This window comes from Lipotes vexillifer, unplaced genomic scaffold (assembly GCF_000442215.2).
Source record: "Lipotes vexillifer unplaced genomic scaffold, Lipotes_vexillifer_v1.1 scaffold7, whole genome shotgun sequence".
Classification (NCBI taxonomy): domain Eukaryota; kingdom Metazoa; phylum Chordata; class Mammalia; order Artiodactyla; family Lipotidae; genus Lipotes; species Lipotes vexillifer.
The window spans coordinates 1,881,884-1,904,266 of NW_006792683.1; the positions used below are offsets into that span (position 1 = coordinate 1,881,884).

The window sequence follows — 22,383 nt, forward strand, 5'->3', positions numbered from 1 at the left end:
TTTTTGCGGTACGCGGGCCTCTCACTGTTGTGGCCTCTCCCGTTGCAGAGCACAGGCTCTGGACGCGCAGGCTCAGCGGCCATGACTCACGGGCCCAGCCGCTCCGCGGCACGTGGGATCTTCCCGGACAGGGGCACGAACCCCTGTCCCCTGCATCGGCAGGCGGACTCAACCACTGCGCCACCAGGGGAGCCCTGTCCAAATTTTTTAACTGAAAAACTTTTGCTTCCAGGAGTTAAGCAATTTGCCCTAAATCTCACAGGTAATAGGTAGGAAAGCAGGGACTCAAACACAGGTCTGTCTGACTTGACCACAAAGCTTGTCTCTATCTTTTATGCTGCACTGAATCTCACAGGATGAATACGTTTCTCATGAGGGAAAAGGGCAAAAGGCTCCAAGGAGAGAGGCCAACGTATATAAATGCATTAGTCCTGAAAAGGTAGTGCCCTTCTGAAGAATGAGATAGTGCAGTATGAGTGAAATGACAAGAGAAGGAGGGACTATGCAACACGCATTGTTCTAAAAGCATCACACGTATTATCTCATCTAATTCTTACAACATTATGAAGTAGGTGTATTACTGTCCACATACTATTGCCCACATCAAGGCAGTGTTTTAAAATGTCCTAGTTCACATACCTATGCATTCTGAATCCAGAGCCTGAGCTTTTAAATGACCATGTTGAAGATATATGAGCATCTTTACTTATTTTACCATGCTCATATATAAATTTTATGATAAAGTGTAATTAGGAATGGGCCACTGAATTCAATAATGAGGAAATTACTGGTAATCTTAAGAAGAACAATTTAGCATAAGAGCTAGCCACAGTGTATTGAGCAGTAGAAGAGCAAATGGGAATTGAAAAACTAGAGGTAGTGAATACAGATCAATTATTTAAGGAATTTGGTTGTGAAGGGTAAAGGGGAAATGTGGACCTTTTTAATTTAAATTTTAATTATTGCCTGGAATGCTGACATATTTTCAAAGGACCTTCAAAAATAATTGCTAGCAATAGTGATTTCAGATTATATGGAGAATACTAATACCTAACAGAATAGCAGTACCTGTTAATATCTAACAAAGTCTTATCAGTTGGCTTCCTGGAAGGTTATCATCTTATATCCAACAAAATAGGCTGATGCCCACATTAACTGTAATGAAGATACACTGCACACCTGAGGGCAATTAAAGATGAAATATAGTGGATTAAATATGAAACGGAAAGCCTGATAATATTTCATCTAGGTCTGATTGCTAGAAATCAGAATAAAAGACTGAACATTTAAATTAAAATTTAACATTTAACTCTTGTAAATGACATAATTGTTGCACTTAAAACTCTGTCCATGGATTGGTGCCATTTCCATGAAAAAGTCTTGATTTGTCTGTTGTTAAATGTGAAGAATAAGGACAATATAGTTAGTTTTTCAAAAGGTTAAACTTATTTAATTTAAAGCGTTATCTGAGAAATGTTATTTCTACTTCTTGGGGTACAAAGTTATTTCTTTTAAAAATAATAACAATAGCTGATGAGATCTAAAAAATAAAAGTTGACAACATTTCCAAATTTTTTTAGAAATCTAATTGCTCTCTGGGAAACACTGTTTTAGGGAATTTTAGTTATGTATAGAAATTAAAGGATTACAGGTAAAGAAAACTTTGAAATTTTAAAATATTTGTATCCTTTAAGCAAATAGAGCTAAATCCGATCTTGACTGTCAAAAGTTACTGATTTGTAATTTACAATGAAATGAGATCTACCTAAATATCTATCTTGGGGTTCTTAGAATGTTAATATACTTTGTGAATAATCGGATACAGTTTCTGACTGAATATAAACTTGATCTTTAAACCTATAAAAATATAACACCATAAATCATAAGTTTCAAGGTACATATACCTTAAAGATTAATTCCTAATCTGTTTTAAAACAGTCTTGACTACATATTTACCTGATCTTGGGCTAGTAATCAAGATATAATTTCGGGGATGTTGAGGAAATGTTTCAGATGACTTATTTTCAAACAAAAAGTATTGAGAAGTAAGAAACCTTGAAGTTATTAGCACTACTCTTCCGTACTGTAAAACTGAAAAAAAAAATTGTTCAGGAAGAAGGTATGTCTTAGAAATTGAATTCAATTAGGTGTGTGAATGATGTCATGCTGTTAACAATACATAAAAAAGGGCTCAGTTAAAATGACAAGTTCTATTACATTAAAGCTGCTTTAGAAAATTCTGCTACAGTGTTCAAGTCCCATAAATTAACAAGTGACTTCCTTGTCTGATAAGTTATTTGTTAATATTTTGCTATCTATCATTAAGGACTGACTGATTATGCAGCTTTATTTAAATTTTAATAAAAATGCAAAGATTATTGAAAATAAATATGATCATGTACTGTGAAAAGCCGTATTGAATACTTCAGAAGAACAACACAAGAAAATTAATTTCACTGTACTGGATTCTATGTGCCTAGAGGTCTCAGATTGCAAGGTCATAGATGATTTCAGCTCAAGTAGGATTATTGTGAAGCTAAATGAGTAGAGTTGGTAACTTGACTGTCTCTTCCCCTTGCTAATTACCTATTACCTATGAACTGATTTTAATCGTATGGCCTCCATGAACTCCTGAAGATCAATTATGCAGTAAAAATGGTTTGCCCTAAATAGTAACCATGATTCACAAGTAAATGACTTTTTCACCCCAAATATAGATATGACAGGCCGTCTAAACATAGTTATTTGGCTCAATCCACTTTTGTCTTAAACTATTAACAGCATAAATAATGTATTATTTAGTTGCCAAAAGAATGTGCTTTTGTTTTGTTTTGTTTCACGCTTTTGAAATAATGCAAGATCATTTTACTTACTTCTGAACTTTGTCATTGGCTGCTCGGGAGGCCTCTATGGTGTGCTGAAGCTCTAATTCCATGTTTGCTCGATCTGTCAGAGCTTGCTGCAGTTGGGTAGCTAGCTCATCATTTTGTTGTTGAGTGATGGAAACAATGTTCTCTCTATTTTTTAAAGCTTCTTCATAGGTATTAAGGGTATGGTTAAACTGATCCTTCAGATTTTCTTCTTGGGATAAAGATTTGTGTAAACTGAGAAAATATAAAAATAAATAATTTAAACATAAATATGTAGGCTGACTGACCAATAATCTATTTAACAAAAATCTCCAGTTAGAAATACCCATTTCTAAAAATCAATAAAGATAACTTAAACGGGTAAATAAAAATAATTTTTATATCACAATATTATACTTGATAATTATTCATTTCTCTGCTTCTAGGCTGAAAGCCACCCAGACAAATGATTATCTTTGCTACCAAAGCATACAAAAAGATGCTGCAGGATGTTAATTTAATTGTATCAGTGTAAATATTACATTCAATTTTCTTTAAAAGGAATAGCAAAGAATTGGAGAATAAAGTATCTCTAGGTAAATAAAAGAATATAACAAGCTGACTGCAAAGAAGTGAGAAGTAAGAGAATGGGCATCAGTTTAGGAGATCCAGGGTCTATTCGGCTGAACACGTAATGAGAATGAATGAGATTTGTACAAATACTGATCAGCCTTATACACGGCATTTTCTACTTGTCACAATTGAGATATAAATGAAGTTAAAATCACAAGTCAACCTGCACAGAAATAATATGTATTCAGATATATTTTCTTTTTGTTAATGAATCTTATGCCAAATACATCCACTCATTAAGTCATACAGAGAAACAGCATATAAATTAAGACTAAATTAATGCAGAAGAAAATGCAGACAAATAGAATCTTAAAATGCTAAAGGTCAGATCTTTGATATGTCATTACACCTACCACCTGAGGTTATTTTGAAATGGCACCAAGCACCTCACTCAATTAAATAAAGACATTTTGAAAATATAAATATTTAATAATGGGAAATTTAAAATCCACACAGGAGATGTTCTTTTTTTATTAAATAAGATCATTTCAGTATATGCATACAAAAGAAATGTCGATGGGAAACTTGAAGTAAAACACCCTAACTATATAATACAGATTGATAATGTTGAAAGAAAGTAATATAATTCTTAAAGCTGCAGAAAGCTGGTCAGGGAACTTTAACTCTGGCTGAATATCTAGTCTGGTACTTTATCTAAAACTTTTCAAACTAAAGTAATTATAAATTTCTTCTTTTTGCTTAAATAGCCTATAAGCCTCTCCAGGGTGCTCACTTTGGACAAGGTGTCACACAGAAATAAGATGGACTTGAGACAGGGATAGTTAGCATACCAAAAGAAATCATGTCAGAATTCAATTTAGTCCCTAAGAAGAGAGATGCTGCTAAACTGTGGTCAAGTGATTACTATATATGAAATAAGAATGGTGTATAGTGCCAGATTTGCAGAGTGCAAAGAAAGTATCTTCCTTCATGGTTTTCATCTTGTTATGTATCTAACCCTTATTTCATTCTTCTTGGTTCTTTCTACCAATCCATATGCTTAAAGACTCCTGTCTCCTGCTAATTTTCCTAATTCTTTCTCTGTTCTCTCATACTTTCTGCATTGTTCCAACTTCCAATTTCTTTCAGTCTACTCTCTTTGTTTACTTGAAACACCCAAGAAAGAAAGAAACTAAAAACAAACAAAACAAAAAAACCTTTAAAAAGTCTATGCTCTTTACCTTTAAATATCAATTTCATTTTTTTTCTTTAATTTTTTGTCTGTGTCACACAGCACGTGGGAACTTAGTTCCCCGACCAGGGATCGAACCTGCATCCCCCCGCACTGGAAGGCCAGAGTCTTAACCGCTGGACCACCAGGGAAGTCCCTAATTACATTTTAAATTATGTAATTTGCACAAATCCAAAGTATTCAGCTTGACAAAATGTAAAGAATAAAATACAGAACAAATGCAGAACACTCCAGCCCTCCCAGTTGATCCCCCTTCCAAAGGTAATCACTAGTCCAACCTATATCAAGATTAATATTGCCTGTTTTTGAACTTTTTGTCTGACTTAATATTTTGCTTAACATAAAGTTTCTGAGATTCATCCTGTTGTTGTATGCAGTTCATTGTTTTTTACTCTATGAAGGATTCCATTACATAAATACATAGCAACTTATTTAACCATTCCACTGTTGCTGCTATGAATAATTCCTGTATGTGTCTTTTGATGGACCTAAGTACCCATTTCTTTTTGGCTTGTTTTTGTTTTTTTTCCCCAGCTTTATTGAGATATAACTGACATAAGTACTCATTTCTGGAGCAGAATTCCTCCATAGGGTGTATATATGTTTAGATTTAGTAGATACTGCAAAGTTTCCCAAAGTGGTCATACCAATTTATTCTCACATCAGCAAGAGTTCCAGTTGCTCTATATGCACCCGTAGAGTGGGATTGCGAGTCCTCTTAACTTCAGCCATTTTAATGGGGGTGCAGTGACATTTCATTCTCTTAATGTTGTCTTTTGATGAATGTAAGTTCTTAACTTTAATGAAATCTAATTTATAATTATTCCATTAATGGCAGTGCTTTTTTGTGTCCAGTTAAAAAAATCATAGCTTGTCCTATTCTTTATGTTTTTAATCTTAAATATATGCTCCTCATTTATTATTTATTTATTTAAAAGGAGATTTTTATTTATTTTTGGCTGCACTGGCTCTTCGTTGCTGCACATGGGCTTTCTCTAGCTGCGGCGAGTAGGGGCTACTCTTCATTGCAGTGTGTGGGCTTCAGTAGTTGTGGCACATGGGCTCAGTAGTTGTGGCTCGTGGGCTCCAGAGTGCAGGCTCAGCGGTTGTGGTGCACGGGCTTAGTTGCTCTGTGGCAGGTGGGATCTCTGGACCAGGGCTTGAACCTGTGTCCCTTGCATTGACAGGCGGATTCTTAACCACTGTGCCACCAGGGAAGTCCTATGCTCTTCATTTAAACTTGAAGTAGATCAGCATAGTTTGGGAATTCTGCATTTGTTTGTGATACCTAAAACACTATCTAGTATATTATAACCAATTAAATATTAAGAATCAATGACTCAATTTTTAAAATCACACCATTATTAAAATCAATATTATCCCCATTTAATCGCCTAATCATTCATCATTTACTAGTTTTCTACCATTTAATTTAGTCTTTTCCTTTTTTTGGCAAATTTATACTACCTGACTTTAATTTTTCTCTCAGATAGACCTGTAACTGGGACCCTTTATTCTCAAGCTCAAAAAGCTACTATTCATTCAAAATACCTTGGAAACCTTTAAATCCCCATCAAGTCTTTCTCAAACTGAAGCAGTAGCTGGAGTGATCTCTTAAAAAGATAAATTAGATAACGTCACTCAAAATCCTGCAGTAGCACCTCATCAAACTCAGAATAAATCTCTGAAGATAACAAATTACATATTTTAACTCACTAAACCTCACAACAACTTAGGAAGGGAGTCCTATTAATATTACTTTTTTACTAATGAAGAAACTGAAACAAAGAGGTAAGTAATTTAATTAATCTCTTACCCCTACCCTAGCAGAGCCAGAACCTGGACACACATCATAGCCTCCTTCCTGGGCTGGAAACCTCCCCTACTTGCCATGGGCTACAAAGCCCTCTATCATCCGGTCTCTCTACCTACCACCTTTTAGCAGACATTCCGTTTCTCAGGTACAGCAAGCTTTTCCTGCTTGAAGCATTTCACTGAAATGCCTTTCCCTCCACGCTTCTATGTGACCGACTCCTACTCATTCACTAGGTCTCAGCATAAATACTACTTTCTCAGATAAACCTTTTATGTCTCTTCAGTCTAAATTTTGATTTTCCCTCCTTGTTATTCTGTCTCATAGAACCTCTTTTCCTTCTTAGAACTTACAATACTTTGTAGTTTTTTTCAGTTTCATCATGTGATTTACTTCCCAATTCCAACATATTAAATTACATAGGGCCATTTTATTTATGGGAAGAATGCATTCATAAGTTTAATAAATCAAAATGTTCATAATTTAGGGAAATTTTCTTACAGGAATAAAAGTGAAGTAGAGAGGATATATTCCCAGCATGTATAAATCTATAACCACTTAAGTGCATTTTTGTTTTAGTGATGCTTTTTCCCTCAGAAAGCTCTTCCCTAAATTGACAAGAGGGCCACATTGTTTAGCTTTCTTCAGAGTCATATCACATTTAACCTCTGTTCAAAGTTGATTGAGATGCATTGATTTTCAGATGCATTTTTTTGTATAGCAGTGGCATTACAATTTAATGGCACTTAAATGACACTGTATGGGAAAATATTTTAAGTTATAGTAAGAATAAACTATAAAACAACAGAAAAGCTGTTAAATCACTCTCAGAAATAGTGTGGCTCACACAATACTAACATAGGATAGTAACCATCCCTATTTATCATGAAGATAATGAAGTAATATAAAAAATTCAATTAACTCTTCCAGTTTTGAAATTATATAATTCTTAATGAATTAATTTTTCTAATTTAGTATAGAAAGTGAGACTTTAAAAATTTTTTACTTAGTAGTCTTTCATATAATCATAATTCGAATCCACATCAACTGTGACTATACATTATCTCTTAGGCTGCTCACCACATTGAGTCCAACAGCAGGCCAAGGTAGGAGATGCCATTCAATGGGTATTAGACCATTAAGTAGCATGTAATAGATTCCTTTCTGTAGTGGTTTCTGTCTTCATTTCAGTGTCTCCTGGTCTGTTCCTTCATGACTGTGATCCTGACTATTTTCCTGATCCCTAACTCTCTGTACTGCCTCAGCCGAAAAGATCTCGGAATTTTCAGGTTTATGACCCACTTTTACATTTTGCTTGTAGATATTTATGTTCCCCTCAACTTGTGTTTACCTGCTTGTTGAACTCTCTCTCAACTGTAACGTCACACATGGATTCATCTTATTCTTTTTTTTTTTTTTTTTTCCCCTTCTGACTTATCCCCACAAGTCCTAGGCCTAGGCCTGGGAATCTCACGAGGAGAGAGAAGGCCTTCGGTACCTGTGGTTTGATTTTCAGACTCTCTCTGGCTATCGGTCCCTTTGAGGCTCTGATGAATGCAGGGACTCTCTTCCCAGAAAAATGGACTTGGATGGAATTTTGAATCCCAGGTCTAGGGGATTTTATAAGGTCCTTGAAGGTAAGTCTTGGGCTGTCTGGGGATGGATAAACTGCATATAAAGAAAGGCTACCTACTATTAAAATTCAAATATTAGCTAGAAAGGGGGGACTCATTTGATCTTATTTTTTTTTTTTTTTTTTTTTTTGCGGTACGTGGCCCTCTCACTGCTGCGGCCTCTCCCGTTGTGGAGCACAGGCTCCGGACGCGCAGGCTCAGCGGCCATGGCTCACGGGCCCAGCAGTTCTGCGGCATGCGGGATCCTCCCTACCGGAGCACGAACCCGTGTCCCCCGCATCGTCAGGCGGACTCTCAACCACTGCGCCACCAGGGAAGCCCTCATCTTATTCTTGCAAACTAGTACCTTTCCATCTATACCAAGTTTTGATGCTACTTTTCTTGGCTTCTTGTTTCCGTGATCAACTATTTCTTAAGTCCTTTCATGAGATCACTTTATTTACCATCCCACAACATGCACTTACACTTCTATTTATGCTTCATTTATTTACAGTAATTGCTCAAGCATTCATGTGATCTATACATACTGTTTATTTTAATTGAATAAATATTCTTGGATTAAAAATTTAGAGATGAGGTGTCACAGTATAGGCCAATAGTTCTTTTTTTAAAAAATTAATTAATTAATTTTTGGCTGCGTTGGGTTTTCTTTGCTGTGTGTGGGCTTTCTTTAGTTGTGGTGAGAGGGGGCTACTTTTCGCTGCCGTGCACGGGCTTCTCATTGTGGTGGCTTCTCTTGTTGCGGAGCACGGGCTTTAGGCGTGCGGGCTTCAGTAGCTGTGTCGCGTGGGCTCAGCAGTTGTGGCTCGCGGGCTCTAAAGTGCAGGATCAGTAGTTGTGGCGCACGAGATTAGTAGCTCCGAGGCATGTGGGGGTCTTCCCGGACCAGGGCTTGAACCCATGTCCCCTGCATTAGCAGGTGGATTCTTAACCACTGTGTCACCAGGGAAGTTCTTAACTTCCCTGTTAAGAAGTTCTTAACTTCACCAGGCCAATAGTTCTTAACTAGGAGTAATTTTGTCCTTCAGGGACATCTTGTAACATCTGGAGACATTTTTCACTGTTACAACTGGAGGGGGGGATGCTACTAGCATTTAGTGAATAGAGGCCAGAGATGTTGCTAAACATCCTACATTGCAGAGGACAGACCCTCACAACAAAGAATTATCTAGTCTAATACGTCAAGGATGCTAAATCTGGTAAATGAAAAGATGTCAGATTTGGACTTTGAAGAAGTAGATTTAAATTTCAGTCTTGCTGTTCACTCTGTCTGACCTTGGGAAAAATACTTTATAACTTTAAGTATTAATTTCCTCAACTCTAAAACAATGAGAAAAATCTCACTGAGTTCACATGAGAACAAAATAAGGTGATCTACTTATGTGAAAATATCTGGCACAATACCTGGCAAATAACAAGCATTCATACATTGTATAATTTTTTAAGAAATAATTTATTTCTAATTAATTCTGTATAAGGTCTCATACAATATTTGGATATTTTATAAGTAGTTTGATGAAAAACAACTGTTGCTACAGGTTTTTCATGAATTGGGAGAACTAAACTAGTTTTCCTAACATTTATCGCTTACTGATAATATTATTAAATCATTCCGAAAAAAAATAAAGAGGCAGGTTTGGCTTGTTTCACTGAATAAAAATAAATAAAGACAAAGCGGGTATGGAAACCAGAAGTATGTGCTATGTTGTCCTCAGTATACATTTCCTGGAAGGACAGTGTCTTGTTTTTACTTCCTGGTTTATTGCATGAATTAATTTGATCTGAGTTTCCGCCTTACTGTGATTGCCTTTTCTCAAAAGAACGTCTTTTAACATTTCTTTCAAGGCAGGTGTACTGGTGACAAATTCCCTCAGTCTTTGTCTAAGAAAGTCTTTATTTCTCCTTCACTTTTGGAGGACAATTTCACTGGATATAGAATTCTAGGCTTATGTCCCAAGTTTTAGTCTGATATTCAAGGTGCTCCAGACTTCTGTTCTAGCTCTCTTTCCAGACTTTTTCCTAACTATTCTATCAAAAACTTTTATTCTAGCCAAATGGAAATATAAACTGTTCTTTAAAAATGCCCTCACACTTTTCACTCTGGGATTATTGCTCACACTGTTGCCTCCACTTGGAATGCTCTTCCCCTATCCCTCTAAGCGCCTGATCACTACACTTCAAGATCCAGATGAACTGCCACAACCGTCATGAAGTCACTCTCCCATATCCTGCCCAAGGAGAAACTACTTACTCTAAGCTCCATACCCTTTCCATACCCCTTGTATTATATTCAACACTTTCTACTATCCTTTATAGCTACTTTATACTCACTTTACCTTCCCTACTTTAGTCTAATGCTATTGAAGGAAGGGGCCATTTTTTACTCTTCTTTATTTCCTTAGAGGGCCTAGCACAGTGGCTTCTCTATAAGAGGCAGACATGCTCCATTCGAATAAGTGGGCTCTAGTATTATAGAAGAGTCACATCAGTTTTATTTCCCTTCCTTTTCTCCTTATCTTTATGTGCAGCCTCATATTCTCCATTGCTTCCCTCATCCACACTCCATTCCATTCCATTTTTGAGGAATATTTAAAAATTAACATTTTTGTTTTGAGATCATTACAAATTCACATGCAGTTGTAAGAAATAATACAGAAAGATCCCTCATGTCGTTTACCACTTTCCCCCAAAAGTAACATTTTGTAAAATTATAGTATAATATCACCACTAAGATATCGACATTGATACAGTCAAGATACAAAACAGTTATATCACCAGGAAGATGCCTCATATTTCCCTACTTCCTTACCACTCCATCCCCTCCTTAAACCCTAAGAACCACTAATCTGTTTCCTATTTCTATAATGTCATTTCAAGAGTGTTATACAAATGGAAAGGTTTGGGGATTTTCTGTTGTCTCTCAGCATAGTTCCCTGGGGATTCATTCAGGTTATTGCATGTATCAATAATGCAATAAGAGTTTTTTTAGGAAATGGTCTGTTACTTCTAAATTGCCATTTTTATGCATGTAGAGCTGTCCATAGTAATCTCTTATTGTTTTTATCTCTGCGAAGTCTATAGTGATATCCTATCATTCCTGATATTCATAATGTGTTTTCTCTCTGCTCTTATGTGCTTCTTTCTGTTCTTTTTTTTTTTTTTTTTTTTTTTTGCGGTACGCGGGCCTCTCACTGTTGTGACCTCTCCTGTTGCGGAGCACAGGCTCCGGACGCGCAGGCTCAGCAGCCATGGTTCACGGGCCCAGCCGCTCTGCGGCATGTGGGATCTTCCCGGACCGGGGCACAAAACCGTGTCTCCTGCATCGGCAGGCAGACTGTCAACCACTGGGCCACCAGGGAAGCCCTTTTCTGTTCTTATTTTTAATATTTTCTTCCTTCTGCTTGCTTTGCATTTATTTTTTGGTTCTCTTTCCAGATTCTTGAGGTAGGACCTTAGATTGTTGATTTCATACACTTCCAATTTTCCTAATGTATGTATTTAGTGCTAAAAATTTCACTCTCAGCACTGCCTTAGCTATGTCCCAGAAATTTTGCTATGCAGTACTTTTATTTTCATTCACTTCCATATATATTTTTTAATTTCCCTTGAGAATTCTTATTTGACTCATGGATTATTTAGAAATGTGTTGTTGAACGTTCCCAAGTGTTTGGAGATTTGTTACATCTCCTTACCACATAAGGTAACAAAGGTTCCAGTTATTTAATGTGGATATCTTTTGGCGGGGGGCATTTTTGGCCTATTACAATTAATAAAATCAATAAACCTATAGCCAGGCTAACCAAGAAAAAAGAAAGAAGATAAAAATTACTAATATCAGAAATGAAAGAGAGGTCATCACTACTGATCCCAGGGACATTAACAGGATAATAAAGTAATGTTATTAACAACTCTATGTACACAAATTTAATAACGTAGATAAAATGGACCAAATTCCTTGCAAGATACAAACTACCAAAACTCACGCAAGGAGAAATAGACAATCTGAATAAGCCTTTACCTATTAAATAAATTGAATCAATAGTCAATGCATTCCAAAAAAGAAAGCCCAGAGGAATTATTCAAACATTTAAGGAAGAAATGGTACCAATTTTTTTAAATACCAATTCTTTAAAATCTCTTCCAGAAAGTAGAAACAGAGGAAATATTTTCTAACTCAATCTATGAGTCCAGCATTACCCTAACACCAAAACCAGATAAAGACATTATCAGAAAACCTACAGAATATTATCTCTCATGTATATAGATGCAAAAATCCTCAACAAAATATTAGCAAATCAAACCTAACAAAGTACATTAAGAATTATGCACTCCTATCCAGTAGGATTTATTCTCGGTATAAAACATTAGAAAATCAATTAATATAGTCCATTACAAAACAATCTAAAGAAGACAAATCATTTGATCATACCAATAAATGCAGAAGAAGCACTGGAAAATCTAATATCCATTCATGATAAAAACTCTCAGCTAACTAGGAAGAGAGAAGAAATTTCTAAACTTGATATAGAGCATCTACAAAAAAACCCCTACAGCTAACATCATACTTATTGGTGAGAAATTAGATGCTTTCTCCCAAAAATCAGGGCCAAGACAAGGATATCTCCTCTCACCACTTCTGTTCAACACAGTACTGGATGTCCTAGCTAATATAATAAGACAAGAAAATAAAATAAAATGTATACAGATTAAGAAGGAAAAAATAAGACTGTCTTCGTTCACAGACAACATGATTGTTTATGTAGAAAATCTAAAAGACTCAATGAAAATAAAACAACAAAACTCCTGGAACTAATTAGTCACTTTAACAAGGCTGCAGGATGTAAGGTTAATATAAAGTCAATTGCTTTCTTATGTTGCAGCAGTGAATAATTCCAATTTAAAATTAAAACATAATACCACTTATATTACCACTCCCCCAAACGAAATATTTAGATATAAATCTAACAAAATATGTATAGGATCTATATGAGGAAAACTCAGATGAAAGATATCAAAGGCCTAAATAAATGGAGAGATATTCCATGTGCATGAATAAAAAGACTCAATATTGTTAAGATGTCAATTCTTCCTAACTTGTTCTATAGATTCAATGCAATGCCAATCAAAAGCCCAGAAAATTATTTTGTACATATTGACAAACTGATTCTAAAGTTCATATGGTGAGGCAAAAGATCTAGGACAGCCAACTCAATATTGAGGGAGAACAAAGTCAGAAGACTGACACCATCCAACTTCAGAACTTAAAGCTATAGCAATCACGAGAGCATTACACTGGCAAAAGAAGAGACAAACAGATCAGTTGAAGAGAATAGAGAGCCTTGAAACAGATCCATACAAAAATGGTCAACTGATCTTGACAAAAAAGCATAGGTAATTCAATGGACAAGGAATAGCCTTTTCTTTAACAAATTGTGCTGGAACAAATGGACATCCATACAAGAAAAAAAATAATCTACACCGAGAACACCTTTCACAAAAAGTAACTAAAAATGTGTTATAGGCCTAAGGAGTAAAATGAAAAACTATATAACATCTAGAAGATAACATAAGAGAAAACTGAGGTGATCTTGGGTTTAATAATGAGTTTTTAGATACAACACCAACACCATGGATTTTTCATAATCCATGAAAAAAACAGATGTTAGACCTTATTAAAATTAAAAACTTATATGCTGCAAGACATACTGTTAAAAGAATGAAAAGACAATCCACAGACTGAAGAAAATCTTTGAAAAATACATATCTGATAAAGGACTAGTATGCAAAATATACAAAGAACTCTTAAAATGCAACAATAAGAAAATAAGCCTCAATTAAAAAATAGACAAAAGAAGCAGATATATCACCAAAGAAGAAATACAGATGGCACATAAACATACAAAAAGAGGCTCAACATCATATGCTACCAGGGAATTGCAAATTAAAACAGTGAGATACTGCTATACCTATTGGAATAGCTAAATCCAGAAAAGTAGTAACACGAAATTCTGGTGAGGATGTGGGGCAACAGGAACTCCGGCTTATTGGTAGTGGTAATGCAAAATAGTACAGGTACTCTGAAAGACAGTTTGGCAGTTTCTTACAAAGCTACACATAATCTTACCATATGATACACTGATTGTGCTCCTAAGTGTTTACCCAATAGTAATGAAAACCTATGTCTACGCAACAACCTGAACGTGAGTGTTTATAGCAGCTTTATTCGTAATTTCCCCAAACTGGAAGCAACCAAGATATCTTTCAATAGGCAAATATATAAACAAACTGTGGTACATCCATACAATGGGATATCATTTACTGATAAAAAGTGAGCTATCAAGCTGTGAAAACACATGGAGGAAACTTAAATGCATATTACTTAGTGAAAGAAGCCAGTCTGGAAGGCTATATACTGCATGATTCCAAATATATGACACTGTGGAAAAGGCGAAACTACAGACACAGTAAACAGGTCAGTAGTTGCCAAAGGTTCAGGGGGAGGCAGAGGCGGATAAAAAGGCAAAAGCACATGTTTTTTTTTTTAAGTGCTGTGACACTATTCTGTATGAAACTGTAACAGTGAGTACATGATATTTTGCATTTTTCAAAACCCATAGAACGGTACAACACAAGGAGTGAACCTTAATGTAAACTATGGACTTTAAGTAATGATAATGTATCAATATGGTTTCACTAACTGTAACAAATGTGCCACACCAACACAAGATATTAATAATGGGGAAACTACCTGTGGGAGGAGGTATATGAGAACTCTATATTATCTCAATTTTACTGTAAATCTAAACTGTTCTAATAAATAAAGTCTATTAAATCCCACCCTCCCAAGACACACACACACACACACACACACACACACACACACACACACAGTATTAATGAAGGTTGACTAACCATAAGTCCAGTAGGAATCAAAAGTGACATCAGATAGAAAAGAGGGCAAGCATAGCCTGCCATGGCATAATAGCCAAATCAGACCTAATCACACCTGAATTTAGCTATGTCTGTTATAAGTTATAAACTGAAGCATCTCCACAGGAGGGCTTATCAGGTACGGTAAACCCCACCTGTGATCAGAAGTCATATTTATGTAGACACTAGATAACAAGCTGTTAGAAATAGTGTAGAAGAAATCCCTGCACAATGTAGAAGACTGGACTCGCTCACCTCTAGGTATAAGTGAGCTCACAATGCTGAGGCCTAGTTAAATGCCAGATATCATAATTTGTCATCCTAATTCTACTGAAATGGGTACTCCATCTAAGAACAGTCACACAAAGGAAGAGTGTCACCCGCATAAGGGTCAGTTCTAGACAAAAAGATTTTTGAGGAGCTTGGCACAAGCTCATTAGCCAATCTCTTAGCAGATGGCTGAGAAGTTTGCTCAACTACTGAAAACTACGTCCCATACCATCTGCATGAATAAATGATTTTACTAAAAATGTAAAAACCTCAAATAACCAACTGTTCGTTTTTTTTTAATTTATTTTTTTAATTTTGGCTGCATTGGGTCTTTGTTGCTGCACATGGGCTTTCTCTAGTTGCAGCGAGCAGGGGCTACTCATCATTGCGGTGCGCAGGCTTCTTCTGTTGCAGAGCACGGGCTCTAGGCCTGAGGGCTCAGTAGTTGTGCCGCACAGGCTTAGTTGCTCCGTGACACGTGGGATCTTCCTGGACCAGGGCTCAAACCCGTGTCCCCTGAATTGGCAGGTGGATTCTTAACCACTGTGCCGCCAGAGAAGCCCTAACCAACTGTTCTTACATAGGGTAAATATTTTTCAATTTTATTAGTGATCCTAAGTGATTCCCTTAGGAAAAGTAAATAAAGTCCTATTAGATATATAGTTTTATTTCACGTTATATAAAGCTTAGGATAAGCACTGATGCTGATCTCAGCTATGAGGTTTAAATAAATTCATTTTATGAGACCATTACAAACACACAGTGCTTGATACACAGCTGTTGCTGTACAGTTATTTGGTTAATTGAATTGTTGAATAGGGTTCGGTCGGTATGCATACTGGAAGCATGTGCTTTGTTTTACTTGTAATTGGGTGGCAGCACGGTGACACGTCAGGCCCTGCTTCCCTTCCTCATGTAAATGAATGACTACTGTGTTCTGGGCACTTTGCTAGAGCTAGAGCTAGAGTAGTGACTAAACACACATTTCAAATTATTTTAAGTGCTATAAAGGAAGGGATGTGACATTTGAGTTGAAATTTAAAGGTAAGAGTAGGTATTAACTAGAAGAGAGGTGAAGGAAGCATTTGAGGCACAGGGAAGAACATGTGCCAAGGCCTTATAATAAGAGAAAGGGTGGCTGATGAGCTCAATGAAGCCCAGTTACAACCAGTGTTCGTATCAGTGAACAAGTGGTTGGGTCTAGATCATAGAGGGCCTTTTGGAACATGAGGACCAAACAGGAATTTGGTCTTTTTCTTAAGGCAAATGAGAAGCTGCTAAAGGATTTTAAAGAGAGGGGAACAAGATTTGCCTTTTAAAAAAATTGCTCTGCTCTGGCCAGGGGATGTTTTGTGTCTTTTCATCACCTTACATGACAAACAGCCTCTAACCACTAAGATGCACCTTGCTCCTTCTCTGAGTGGAATTTCAAGAGAGCATGGAACTATATACTGAGGCTTAAATCTAGGAAATAAAATTCTAGAACTCACCTTTTATTTATTTTCTTGGATCAGATATTCCACTTAATGAAGATTTTTTTGTTTTGTTTTGTTTTCTGCCAGGGATTCTGACTAAGTTCAAAGGTATGCTAGTCTGGTCTAAAAGATGGGATTTCTCTTGGACCTAGTTTGGGATCACCTCATTTAGAATCAAATTGTCTGTGCTTGTTGTCTTCACCTCAAATTCTATTCAAGGCTCTACCAACTGCTCTAACCACAACTGCTCCAAAAAAGATCTTGTTGCTCAGTGTAAAAGACATTTTCAATCTTTATGTTATAGGACCTATCAGAAGCCAATTCTTTCTGGAAATGCCTTCTTTCCCTGCTTTCTATGAAAATACACTTCTGGTTTTCTGCTTCATCAAAAGTATTTCTTGATGCTTCTTAATCTCCTTTGGAGGCATCCTTAACTGTTGGTTAACTGTTGGTCATTCTAGCCACTCTCCCTTGATTTCAACCCAGTCCCATGGCTTCACTCAATCATTTATTTCACTAATGACTCCTAACTTGGAAGTCTTTCTCTCTAGATCAGATTCCTATCCTGAGCACCAGATCTACACAACTACCTAGTAGACATCTTCACTTGACCATCCTGCAAATATCTACAACTCAGTATGTCTAAAACTAAACTCATGATCTCATTTTATATCCTTCTACTAATCAGGCCTTTCTTTCCCTCCCTTCTCCCTGGGCATCACTTTCTACTCAGTGTTCACGCTCAAAACCTATGCATCATCCTTGACATCCATTTCTCACCTAAAAGTCTAATCAATCCTTTTGATTGATCAATCTAATCAATCCCTTGCATCTTTCTAGTATTCTTTTCAGCTCCATTACCATTATCATAATTTAGAGTGCCTGCTACTATTTTCTTAAGTGGGTTACTTCAATAGTCTTCACTTGCTCTTTGCCTTGAGTGAGTTTTCTAAAGCACAAAGATGAATGTATGACTACCTGGATTAAAACTCTTCAATGACTCCTCATTGCTCTGAGGATAAAGTCCAAATTCCTTAAGCATCCTTTACAAAGCTCTTCATGCCTCTCTATCCAGCTCATTTCTCCTTATTCACCTATTTACCTCTATACTCAAGCCAGGATGAACAAATTTCATATCCCCTAGAACACTGACCTTACCTTTTTTACTTAACTAGCCCCTACTCATCCTTTAGATCTCAGCGTGAATATGAGTTTCTCTAAGAAATCTGACCTGTTGTTCAGATTAGGTGATCATCTCATGTGTTCCTATAGTACTCTGACCTTCCAACTGGATAGATGTTAAGCGATTTTTTTTTCCCGCCATTTGATCTCTAGTGCCCAGAAAAGGATTTAATAAATATGTGTGGAATTGATTAATTAATTACTGGTTCCATAGGCTTGCTTCATGTGGTTCTTAATTTTTTTTAATGTTTTAATGGTTGACTAGAATCTCTGTGATTGGTATGTGCCCTGCAGAATATAAACTATGGATATGTAGTACTGGTCTGTAGTTAACTGATGTGGTTTCCAGGTTGATTGCTTTGTGAACACTAAGAGTAATAAAAAGCCTAAGATTTAAAAAGAAAGTGAAAGAAAGAAAAGTAAGCAAAAATAACTCTGATGAATTATTCTCTTCTGGAAGGAGATTTTACATTGACTCTCATTACTATGGCACCATTGTGGATTTCAGCAGTTTTCCTGGAATACTAGAAACAAGTGCTACTGGACTCCCCCCCGGTGGATGAATGAACATTTGCTTGTAGTGAAATAATCCTTGAAAGGAGTCATTCATTCAATAAATATTTACTGAGCAACTAGACATATAGTACCAAGTACAAATTAAATGCTTGAGGATACATCAGTAACCAAAGCAGATAAAAATGTTTGATCTTATAGAGGTTTTGCTCACTACGCTATCTTTAGTGCCTGCAAGAACTGCTTAATATTTGTAAATTGATTAATTAATGTTACTTAAGGCCTGCTTCTAATCTGAATCATTCTTTACTCCCTTACATCTTGATAGCCTTCCATTCTAGATATGGGATTGCATGGCAGATGCATAGAGAAGGAAGGAGAGCTGTAACACAGTCCTCCTGGGGGTAACCTCTACATCTCTCCCATTTTCCTTTATATCTCTGATTTAAAAATCATTTTTAGGGACTTCCCTGATGGTCCAGTGGCTAAGACTCCACGCTCCCAATGCAGGGGGCCCGGGTTTGATCCCTGGTCAGGGAACTAGATCCCACATGCCACAACTGAAAGATCCTGTATGCTGCAACTAAAGATCCCGCATGGATCAACTAAAGATCCTGCAAGCCACAAGAAGATCCTGCATGCGGCAATGAAGATCCAGCATGCTGCAACTAAGACGCGACACAGCCAAATAAATAAATAATTAAAAAAAAATTTTTTTACCATAATTTACTGTAATCAACAAACGCTAGCTAGTGAAATTTAAAGCAGTTCTCTTTATAGTGAATAGAGTTATAGGAAATTATCTTTTATCAGAATTTTGTTCATGATTTTGGCTATGGTAATTGTAGAGAAATGTTATTCACACACACCAGAATGATTCCTTATTTTTTAGGAAATTACACATGTGCTGTATACATCTTATTTAAAAGGAAATCAATCTGTTAATTATTTTGTTATATTTTTTAGCAGTTGCTCTGTATAATATGTGAAAATTGAAGACATGAATGAAATCAGTCCAAACTTCTGTCAGAATACTTTATCTACATGTTTTAGGGATTATGAAGATAAAAGTAAGGTTATTGTTTCTTTGAGAGCTAAAGAACTCAGTAAAGCATCCATTCAGGTTTCTTCAGAAGGGAATACTTGGTTTATCAGCAGTCTGATAACACTAAAACATGCCTTATATCACATTTATAGGCATCAGAATTCTTTCAAAAAAATGCAGCTAATAATCAGGATGAATGTCATTTACTTTTGTTTTGGTCTCCAGGAAATATTGTTTACTTTGCTTTAAAATTTATGTGAGTCATTTTGGTTATATGCCTTTTTTAATTAGGTTGAAGGAAGCAATCACTGGGGAGAAAGCGGAAATCAATTCTGATCTGATATTGATAGCTACTGTGCTGTAAACTGTGTGTCCTTTCTAATTAAATGTAAACATGTTCAGTTCTAAAGTCCAGCAGCAATGACAACAGTCACTAGGAAAGATTGCCTAAGTACTTACTGCTCAACTGATCTGCCTGGCCTTTCTTTCTTTCATAGTTGTGCTTGTGCAATCATTGCTGGGGTGAATGCTGGTTGTAACTGACTTTTTTTAGGTCATCTTCAGAGAAAATATTTGACAAGAATGTAGAGTGCTCTGTAATACCTAAAGTTATTTATTAACTATGTCCTTCTGATAGCTAATCAATGGCATTGCACAGAGTCAAATTTGTTACGCCAAACTGCCCCCCTGCCCAAAGCCGAGTCTTGGTAAATATTTAATGGCAGTAGAGGTGTTTTGCTAGTTATCAAACTGATATGTTAAAGGACTCTTAAAAGCAACTTTATCTTGCCTTCCCTTCCATAAATGATTTGCTCAGCAATATAGTGTGTAGGTGTAAAAGCATCTGGCTTTCATTTTACTGAGTGTCTTGCTCAGAAAAAGACCAAGTAAGAATAAACATGAAAAAATGCTCATTTTAATCAGTACTCTGTCACTTAAACATAAGAGGGGAAAACAAACCACCAACAAACTTCTCTCCTTGGTAAAATGTCAACTCAAAGCATAAAACAACCCAGCCCCTTTCACTGTACTAAACACTACACCAGACTTATTCAAAATCCATTGTACAGCCGCTGTCATCAGGAAATGTTATAAAGTTTCCGTTGCTACAGAGTTGCTACGTGCTCTGTAAAGATCAGAAGACGTCTGGATTTTTGCTTTTTATTCAACACAGTAAAGGTTAGGTTTTACATCTTTACCTTTTTAATTACTGAATTTTAGGCCCTCTTGTTTCACTTACTCTAACTCCTGGCTGGGCAGGGAAAAATGGCAGTTTTATTTTTTAAATGTGGAAGAAATCTCTTCAGACTTAAGTTTTATTAGAATATTTGATAACTGTTTAGAATCTTTCTAGAAATTAGGCTGATTCAAAATTTTTTTCACTTATTTAATTCTTATAGATTTTCAAGGAAGTTAACACACTTTTTATTCTGGCATGACCATCAGTCTAAAAATTTAACACTAAATTGACTACTCAATACTGTCTTGTGAAGTATGAATTTTAATAGCCTAAATCTAGAAGGTCACAAAATTATTCTCCTAAATATCAAATAAGAATGGGGGACTCAAAGCATTGTACTGAATTAATGGCCCTTTACGATGCATCCTACATCAAAAGGGTTTTCTTTATTGAAAATAAAGAAAAAAGTGTGAAAGTAAAAAGTTTAAGTTCTCAGAATGGAAAAATATTACAAATGTGCCAGATCTGAGGTGGAAACACTGGATTTCACAATCCTTGGATGGTCTGTTTATTTACTTTGTGGTGGTCTGAAAGGAATGTTTTTCCTTTTTTTCCTGATGTGGCTAGTGTATAGAAGAGAAATAGCCACCTACTATCAGTGACATATGAATTTTTAAGATACTACTGATGGGCCAATTGCTATGAAGGCAAGGTTTCTCAATTTTTCCTAAAATTCTTTCTAAGAGTTATTTAATAACACGGTGCTTTGAGAGAGCAAGGTACCATACTCCAACTTTAAAAGGAGTTTCATTTTGTACATTGCTGACCTCTGTATATTAAAGTTTGGAAAGATGGCATAGAATATGTAAGTTTTTAAATAAGTATTTCTGGTTTACGTCTCTTGAAGACATGTCTATATTCATTTTGATATCTGATATTTTATGCGATATAATGGTATTTCCTTACTTCTCAAAATTTGGCCAGGGACCCAGGTCAGACCAGAACTAGGGGCAGGCCTCAATTTCAAATGGTCACAAAAACCTCACCAGAATAAATTTAAAATATGGGGGTGAGTAACTCATGTTGCACAGGTAACCAATTACTCATGTAAATGAAAAAATGTAAATTGGGTTACTGCTGCTAAATAGATGGGTACCTCAACTGGAAATTTAAAACAATTTTGTTTGCTGTCTCTGATACACAATTACATATTATAATGTATGACAAATCATATCAATTATACTTTACTAGCCAGCTAACTTCTGAAACCCTATAATATGAGGTGTGATGCCATAGGTGATTTAGTTCTAATATGTTTCTTCAGAAACTGTCTGGTTTGGGAAGTTGCAAAAGACAAACAGAAGAAGCTATGGCAGTACATAGTAGGGGCACCTAGCCCAGACTGACTGAGGGGTAGAGGGGAGCTTCTTAGACGACATGTCTAATCTGAGTTTTGAAAAAGGAATAGGAGTTGCTCAATCAAACAAAGGTATATAAAGGATGTTGTAGCTAAAGAAGGTCATGTGTATCAGCATGGTGGTATGAGAAAAGCTTTGCTGAAGATATTTAACTCATTATAGACTTGCAAATATGTCCAGTCCTAAAGAGAAACCTTCAGATCTTTGTAAAGTAGGGGAGGGAGAAGAGATTATTTTAAGAGGGAAAGA

At 36.1% G+C, this 22,383-nt stretch overlaps 1 protein-coding gene across 1 annotated transcript in view; it reads right to left on the minus strand.

Annotated features, from left to right (window-relative positions):
* The window catches only part of MIPOL1 (mirror-image polydactyly 1), a 246,986-nt gene that overhangs the window by 45,418 nt on the left and 179,185 nt on the right, over positions 1-22,383 (minus strand). Inside the window, exon 11 of the mRNA XM_007465801.1 lies at positions 2,874-3,104. Coding sequence (XP_007465863.1) covers positions 2,874-3,104 — 231 coding nt within the window. The remainder of the gene's footprint in view (positions 1-2,873; positions 3,105-22,383) is intronic.